The 9,337-nt window shown below is 27.5% G+C and overlaps 1 protein-coding gene across 1 annotated transcript; it reads right to left on the reverse strand.

Moving 5' to 3' along the window:
- Positions 1-3,565: 3,565 nt before the first annotated feature.
- Positions 3,566-6,768, reverse strand: LOC114176176 (WAT1-related protein At5g07050-like). The gene is made up of 7 exons (XM_028061128.2): positions 6,419-6,768; positions 6,278-6,340; positions 6,068-6,184; positions 5,666-5,930; positions 5,387-5,548; positions 4,874-5,025; positions 3,566-3,952 (listed from the first exon to the last, which is right to left on the reverse strand). Exons 1-7 carry the CDS (start codon positions 6,763-6,765, stop codon positions 3,730-3,732), a joined length of 1,329 nt encoding a protein of 442 aa, XP_027916929.2. The 5' UTR covers positions 6,766-6,768; the 3' UTR covers positions 3,566-3,729.
- Between the last annotated feature and the right edge of the window lie 2,569 nt (positions 6,769-9,337).

The raw sequence follows: 9,337 nt of genomic DNA on the forward strand, positions 1-9,337 counted from the left end.
GTTGCATGAAGAGGCTAGAAAGTTGCAATAATCTAATAACAGACATAAAGGTGAAAATAGGTGGCTTGAAAACAAATTAAAACTCAAGTGATTAACAAATTTTATCATTTTCGACCAATTTTTGTTATTACCAACAAACTATATTCCTTATTTGTTAGTAATTATATATATATAAAAGCCAAAACTTATTCTCTATTAAGAAAAGAATATTATTGATAAATATATTCTTATTCTAGAGAATATATGTTTACATCTAGTACATTTTTTTAATAATTTTGGAATAATGTCACATTTGACACTTTTTTGAAAAATATTATATATGAGAAGTAATATTGTAAAATTCATTTTCAACTCATTACTTATTCATGTACATACTTACACAACCTGATGTATGAATATCTTTTAGTTTCTCATTATTTAATATCTTAACCTACTATCTTGCTAATAACTAAAGTCATTAAAATCATGATATATTATTTCTTTAATGACTTATTAACTTAATAATATGGAACGAAATCAATTACAATATTATATATCATAAATTTGTATTTAGCAAAAGATGGAGACAAATTTGTCCAATATTGAAAAAAAAATGCTATGGGAAAGATCTGTGATACTCTAATTGAATTGTAGGAAGTTAAATCACTTGACATGATTTGAATGAGTCTACATCAGTGAACTATGATGTACGGATACGATACGTGTATCAACATGATAATTATCCGATAGGTCGATACGTTTATTTTGAAAATAATAGGATATGATACGTGATAGATACACGATATATGAATATTGAAAAGTGTGTACAATAATTCTTAAAAACATAATAAATATATGATTTTTATTGTGTTAATCCAAATTAAAACTATATGTATTAAAGTTATCAATATAAAAAATATAAATTATTGTCATCATAAAAGTACCACTATAAGAAAATTCTTAAATATAATAACCAATTTTAGTAACCAAAAATATGTTAGAGACCAATTTCCTAATTAGAGACCAATTTATACACTAATTATTCTGGTAGCCGAAACCTTGGTAGCTAATGTTAATGACTAATTTAGAAACTAATTATTTTGGTAGTCAAAATCTTGTTAGCTAATGTTAGTGATCAACTTAGAAATCAATCCATAATAAAAAATATTTTAATTATCAATTTAGAGACTAATTATCATTTTTTAGAACTATTTTAGTTGCCAATAATTTTTAATAGATACTTAACTGATAAGTATCGATAAAATATTTTAAAGTTCGGATACGAATACGTGTCGGACACAGATACATGACCCAAGTTGAAGTATTGGTGCATCATAGTTTATTTGAGTACTTTATTTTTCTAGTTTCAATAACAAATTCTAATGTAGTTAAAAATGAACATGCAAAGTTTTTACTCCGTAATTTACTTGATTCATATTATTCATTCATCATCAAAGGGTACGAAATGTGAAGTACTTCAAGGAATGTATTGCATCTATTGCATATTGACAATTACATAATCTCATGCGTAAGGTTTATATTAAAGATAAGATCTTGAAGATCTTGGGAAGGAATATGGTAGTGATGAAGACAAAAAAATATTATGCAAACCAATACATATATTTTAGGAGAAACGTTGTACAAAGTATATGGATCAATCGCATCAACGAGTCACGAAAAATATGTGATGATGTGACATCACAAACATAGTCATATGTCAATGAGAGATTTCATAATCCTTGCATAACAGAAAAAACAAACACATTATGTGAGAATCACTTATATTATCCTTTAAAAGAGCACTTGAGAGTTAATAAAAAGTCTTTAAATACATAAAAAAAGAAAAAACTCACGTTGGATTATGTTTTGGAAAGTCCAAACTCTTTATTGGTTTGTTTGGTGTTGTTCTCTATTAAGCGTTAAAAGTATATTGTGTTGGTATTTTAAATATTTTTTAATATTTTAAAATGTCAAAATTAGTTGTAATAAATGTATTATAAAGATACAGTAGAAGAAAAAAAAAAAACTCAACGGAGAATCAAAATTCTGCTTTGGAGGATAAAAATTAATTTTCAGAGATTGTGTTAATTAATTGAAATTTTACTTATGATTTTACTGAAAAGATACTATGTTGTAATATTTTTCAAGACTGGATGTTGTTCTACATTTTTCTTAAAGATTTTGGAGAATGAAGGTAAAGAAGAGAGACCAAAAATGTTCTTCTTCTTTTTTTTCAAAAGAATAAAGAGAGAACGATTGTGCTATTTGTACCACATGAATCACTAACTACACCCATTCATTCTTTTGCTTTCCTTTTCTCTTAGCCCAACATAACTAACCCAACTAGTTTATTACAATCGTCACTCAAAATTTCTATCATCACTCCTCTTTCCAATACGATTTTCACAGTCTTTATAATTACATAATTAAATTTTAAATGTAACTATTAATTAATTTCACGACCTTAATTTATAGCATGTCACACATACATGTGATCCAAACCATGCCAAGTATATAGATATATGGATTTTCAAATGATATTCATTCATATAACAATGTACAATGCTACATATCAATTCACAAAAAGTTCAAACCACTATCACCCTCAGTGGAATCTGAATCAGGGTGTCAGCTTCCATTAAAATGGAAAGTTAGTAGAAAAAATAAAATCCAAGATTGTTCAGACGATAATAATACACAAATAAAGATATATAGAGATAAACTTCATGATTTATCAATATCTATTATAATTCATAATTAGTACCTAGTGATTACAAAACAAAATTTATTACAAACAAATCTGCCTCATTTTTCATTATTGGAGATTTTTTACAAAAAACATAGAAAATGAACATTTTATGATAGTTTTAAAACCGTCATAAAAAATTGTAAATTTTTATGATATTTATAATTATGATGGTTTCAAAATCGTCATAAAAACATGAGCTATTTTAGTGAGAGTACAAATGAAAAAAAGTCAAATTCATGTGAAAACAATTATCGAGTTAACCATATAATAGTTACATCACTAAGTTTACAAGATGATTAATTAAAAAAGTTATGGTATTAAATACTCAATAGACTATAAAAATTTATTAAAGATTCAAAGGTTAAATATGTTTTTGGTCTCTCAAGTTCCAGTGAATTTTGAAATTAGTCATTCTTTGAAACTTTATACCAATTTAGTTTTTCATCTTTAGAAATGCGCGAATTTAGTTTATTTTATCGAATTTTGTTAAGTTTATTTGACATTTTAAACGCATTTTATGATAATATTTGAGTTAACATTAAAGAGAAAATGTATCAAACGATGTAAACAATTCAAATACTATCATAAAATGTGCTTAAAATGTCAAATAAACTTAACAAAATTTGGTTAAAATAACTAAATTCACGTATTTTTAAAGATGATAGACTAAATTAGTTGAAAATTTCAAAGAAAGACTAATTCCGAATTTCAATAAAACTTAAGATATCAAAAACATATTTAACCCAAGATTTAATTAAAAACTTTTAAATTTATCGAGCACTTACAATATAATTCAAAATCGTCAAAACTTTGTATTAAAACTAAATGAAAGCACGATTATCAGATTTTTTTTTTATTAATCAGATTTTCTGATAGATAGTAGACATCAACAAAAGAGAAAACATGAGATAAAAGAAATGAAAATACAAGAAGAAAAACAAAAAGCCTTCTCTATTCACATTTCAACTAGCTCTTATGTCTTCACTTTTTTTTCTGGTTAATTAACTGTTAGATTTGAATGGAGGTTCAGTGGTGACATTAATGATAAGTGAAGAAATGTTGTTGGAAGAATCTGGATTATTATTTGCTTCAACCATTGCACCCTTCAAAGGCAAGGGAATATTCTCCACCACTTTATTATTATTATTATTCTCCACTTCTTCTTTGTGCTTTCCCCAAAGAACCGAGTATAACCCTATTACGATCAAGATCGCACCAACAACACTGCACCCACAAAGTCAAATTCATTCTCCAATAAGTTTAGTGCATCATTATTAGGAATCAAAGATCTTTGTTTTTTCATTTTTAAATAATTCTTAAATTTATGCTTTCAATTTCTCTTCAAAGTTACAAAAAGAGTCATCATTTCATAAATAAATAAATAAAATTATATATGTAACCGACCATGATCACTTAAATAATAACTTGGGAAACCTTGTTTTTTATAAACAAAAGTTTGTTTATTTATGCTACTTGTACTAGTTTTCTTTTAAAAATGTGATCACAATGGTGGTCCTAATAATATATATGCTTTCTCTGTGTATAATCTTTGTGGTACATAAAAGGTCGTAATATATATATATATAGGTGTACAAAATGTTGTGTATTTTTTCTTAAGTAAACGATTTATAGGTGTAATTAGGAGGTAATGTTATGCATGTTAAATATAAGTGTTAAATTTCTTTTGGGGATAAAGAAAAGGTAATAACATTCATTGAACATTCTTCGTGCAACTGGGTATATTAAATTAGGGTTCATAATTTGTCCCCATTATGTATATTCTTTTAGTTGTGAGATTTTTTGGGTTTAAATATATGTATATATACCTTGGATTCCATTGATAGAATTTAAGAGACAAAATTTTGTCTCAACATTGAAATGTATATAGTTAGTGCGAGGCAAAAGCCAACAAAGCCAAGTAAAATTAGTGGTTTAATTTGATTTTTTTTAATGATACAAATTGTTAAAGACATTGTGTGGTTTTACTTCATTTTTCGTGCATAGTTGACCTAATTTATTTTGAAAAACTGTTTTTTTTTTAATATTTTCTCTTGAAGTTTAAAAAGTAATTATTTTTGTGAGAAAGGGTTTCCATTGATGAGTGGGTGGAAGAAAAAATGAACAAAAATGATGATAGAGATTTACCCTCCAAGAAAAATTTGTTCTGCAAGGATAAAGGAACCCATGATTGCTACAATGATCATCATGAGAGGACTAAATGCAGTTGCAAAAACAGGCCCTTTCGTCTTAATCACCAACCCTTGAACATAGTATGATAGGCTTGATGAAACAATCCCCTAACACAAAAATCATTAAAATAATATCAGAGAAAGAACCTTACTAATTAAATAACAATCCCTGTTACAGTGGATTATCATTACTAATAAAATTTATCACTTCTTATCATCATTTAAAAGTCATTATTTGTATTAGTAAAAAAGGTATTATATTATAAAAGCATAAAAAAAATGATATTATGACTCCAATTTTTTGATTCTCATCTTTTACTTCTTGATGTGGCTTAGTGTGAGTCATTGATTCTATGAATGATGCATGCTATCAATGACTCACACTAAATCATGTCAAAAAATAAAATATGAGAATGAAGAAATGAGAGTCATAGTATCATTTTTCAAAAATAAATAGTATTATTCTTACAGCATATGCAGCAGCAAGCAAGTTCATATCCCAGCCAATAGTCCAAACCGATGGATCGTGTTCCATAACAAAAGTAACAGCAATAGCTTGAATAGTGCCTAAGAAGCATATCAGTGATGTGAGGCTTAGCTGGTGATTTTTGTAGGTTTCAATAGCTTTCGCCTGTTCAACAAAACATGAAAAAAAACAAAAATCAATGTTCGTTATTACGTAGTGTCAATGCAAACACAAACACATACAAAACAAATAATGTTTCCCATTTTGAAGTGGTCTTCTTACTTGTAAAACAAAGAGGGAAGCCCAAGCAAGTGTGGCAATGATGAGGAGAATGGAACCTATGAGCCAATCTTTGTCTGAAGGTGTTGCAACATTATTATTGGTTGTTGTTGCATTAGTTGTTTGGTTGTTGTGGGCATGTTTGTTCCAAACCATTTCCACCAGAGGTCCTTTGTACAAGGTCATCACCATGGCTCCACCCACAGTCACCAATGTTCCCACCACCTTTGCTTGGCACCTCACCTTCTTCATGTTCAACTTCTCCATCCTTCACTCATTTTACAAAATCATCAATTTACACGGAGAAACCAAAAAAATAGATGATTTTTATTTCCGTTAAGAAGTGAATTTTAAAACTAATTCAATTTTAAGAACGGAGGTTTGCACCCGGTTATAAACTTTTACCTGCATAAAACTGCCATTACAAAAGTCATAGCAGGAAGCACATTGCTCATTGCACAAGAGAAAGTTGGAGATGTTAATTTCAACCCAGCATAGTAGAAGTTTTGATCAATCACAGGCCTGTTCATATACAGTAGTAGTAATAAGCAACTTATTCATAATATCAATGTATTTAGTTCTTTATATCTATATATATAGAATGATGGAACTAACCCAAGTAGAGCAAGGATGAAAATTTGCATGAAAATTTTGAAAGTGATCCTTGGTTGAGCTTTCCTGTGGAAATTGGAACCAGACATTAGCATTAATGTTGCAATGCTTTTGTTGTTTAAATTAAGAAAAGTGCATATGAACCTTTCAAAGATGAAGGCAAATGGAGCTATGACAGCAGTGGCAAAGGCATGGCGATAAACGACAAGAACATAGTGGCTCATTCCACGGTTGAGGGAAACCTTAGTGATGATGTTCATGCCTGCATAGCCAAATTGCAGAGCGATCATGGCAAAGTGGTGTTTGGAGTTCTCGAGGAAGTTTGCACAACATCTAAGCCTTTTCGTCACCATTTTGGTTCCTGTTTTTGGAGAATTTGGAGAGAGGATGAAAAGAGTGAAAACAAATAATAACCAAAATGAGACTAGTGTAGCATAATGGGAAGAAGAAGAAGAATAATGAAGGATTGTGTTTGTTCCTAGGAATAGCATTAGAAGGCACCTAGTATTTATACCAACATGGAATCAATTGTCTACGTCATATAATGTTTAAATTTCATGATGGCCTTTCTTGTCTAGTGGGGTGGACGTAGGAATCACTTTCATGGAGGCAGGTCGATAACCATACAACGCTGCTTCCAAACTCATGGCTTTATTTATCGGAGATCTAAGTCTTACATCGATTAAAAATAAGACTTGAATACCATATAAGGATAAAAATATTATTTTAAAGTTTTAGATTGAGAATAGTGTTAATCTTTGATATGTGATTTTAAGTTGCGTCTTATTGATGATGTATTTCTTTAAGGATCATCTTTCAAAAGACCCAACCGAAAATATATCACTAAAAGTCTAAGTTGTTATTTTGACAAATAAGACAATCCGCTAAAATTTTAGTGATTATTATGACAAATAAGTGTTGAGAATAGTATAAGAGTGAGTCAAAAGTCACACATTGGATATAATAGACAAAGTTAAACACATATAAAAATAAAGACTCGAAACTACATTACCTTAAATTTTGAGTTAACAGTAATGTCAAATAACTTATATGTATAAAACTAATATCATATATATATATATATATAATCATAACCCCATACTGTGATTATATATTTGAAAGGTTCACTACAGAGATAATAGAAAAAAATTGATGGAAAATATGGACGTAATTAAGTTTATGATTGAATAGAAGTATAAAACTTGTTTATAGTATGAGTGTACATTTTTTTTATCTTTCATTAACAAATCGCAATATGTATAATGGAATCAAAGGGTATATTATTTGTTCCCTTAACCATGCTAAAATATATTGGATTCTGAAAAGAAAAAGGTTGGATAAAGTTTAGTCTGGTGATTTCAATGTTCCAAAACCAACCGAGAATATATCACTAAAAGTAAACCAATAGATCAAGGAGAAGAACATCGACCAAACTTCCATGTATACTTTAAGAAAACAAGCTAAGTTCATTTGAAAAAAAAATGTATATATTCTCATTAGAATAATGATTTCGTTTCAAAATATTCCAAGGGAATTTGAGCATCTAGTTTGTGAATCTCTACAGATTATGAATTAATTATTTCGTTACCCTTTTGTATTCATTATTTGCAAGTGACCCACTTCTCTAAGTATTCTCACAAAACTAACTAGTGGAGGTTATACACTTATATAAGTTGACAATAATTGATAGCACTTTTTGTAACATTACACTATTTAATTATATTTTAAAAAAATATTTGTAAAGTTTTACGTAGAAGACCGGAAAGGATCAAACTTTAAATATTTTAGAACATGTTTATGTTTTTCTTTCATGTTATGAACACCAAGAAATGAGACAGTGGTGGAGATTAGTTTTTTTTAAAAATTACATAAATATTAAAAATGGAAATATGTATACTAGAAATTCTCGTATTATATGAGATTCTTCTTGTAAATTTGTTAAAAATATTTACAAGAAAAGACTTTTTTCTGTCATTTTTGTTAAGGATTTTAATTAGCAGGTAAGTTTTTTATGGGTAATCATTTCTTACAAAATTATAAAATTTGCAAGTATTTTCTACAAAATTTGTTGCGAAAAGTGTTTTATACAAAATATTTTACAAAAAAATTGGTAGTAATTTCTTACAATTTTTTTTATAACAAAATTGGTAAGTATTTCCTAAAAAATGTTCAAAATAAAATTGGCAGAAAATATGAACTTTTTTTAGTAGTGTGAAAAATATAAAATTTTAGTTTGTAAATTCCTAATGACTAAAAACACATTTTTTTGTCACTATGTTATTAATGTGAAATATTCATCATTTTTGAGGATGATTTGATATTTTAATGGAATTTTTTCCTCTAAATTATTTTTTCTCGGACCTTAAAATCCAACATATACTTTAGAGATTCAAGCCTAATTATACTCAAAGCAACGAAATGGTGGTTTTATATAATGTTAAGATCCGAATATTACACTATAAAAGTTAAATTAATTAAATATTGATTCATATATGAGTTGAGTTCGATTTCAAATAAATGACTAAATCAAATTGAGGTTGGATAAGAAAAAGGGCACACTCATTCCTTAATCACATCTTATTCTTATTCTAGGGTACTATTTCTGAAAAAAAAAAAAAATTGAATAAACAGAGTCGAGTACCTAGAATAATTATTTTAAAATGTATTTTTTATATTTTGAAATAATTATTGTAGAATTTAGTTTACATTATTTATATTTTAGAATCATCATTCTAAATATATTTTCATATAATTGATTAATCAATATAAAATTCAGCGAATGTTATTTTTATTTAAAATGCATTTCGATTTCAAGTTATTAAGATAATATTATTAGGGAGAATCATCGTATTCAACATATTATTTGTTTTGAAACCTGAAATTTTAAGTAGTGAGAGATTTTTAAGTGTTGAAAACCTCCTTAGTCTTTATTTAAGGTCTTATTCTGGTATATCTAATAATTATAATTAAAAATAAAGACTAATTTAGGATCCATAATAATAGTGCCGATAAAAAAAATTAAAATTTTGGTAGCTTATGTTAAAAATTAATTTAAATTTACAA

Source organism: Vigna unguiculata, chromosome 1, assembly GCF_037176805.1.
Source record: "Vigna unguiculata cultivar grain cowpea cultivar isolate G323 ecotype 2 chromosome 1, ASM3717680v1, whole genome shotgun sequence".
NCBI classification, from domain to species: Eukaryota; Viridiplantae; Streptophyta; class Magnoliopsida; order Fabales; family Fabaceae; genus Vigna; species Vigna unguiculata.

Excerpts from the sequence above, each read along its gene's own strand:
- LOC114176176 (XM_028061128.2), bottom strand. The coding sequence starts at position 6,765 with ATGCTATTCCTAGGAACAAACACAATCCTTCATTATTCTTCTTCTTCT. Across the intron at positions 6,185-6,277 it reads TTCATCCTTGCTCTACTTGG|GCCTGTGATTGATCAAAACT; the intron begins GTTAGTTCCATC and ends GTATATGAACAG. Across the intron at positions 5,931-6,067 it reads GTAATGGCAGTTTTATGCAG|GATGGAGAAGTTGAACATGA; the intron begins GTAAAAGTTTAT and ends AAATGAGTGAAG.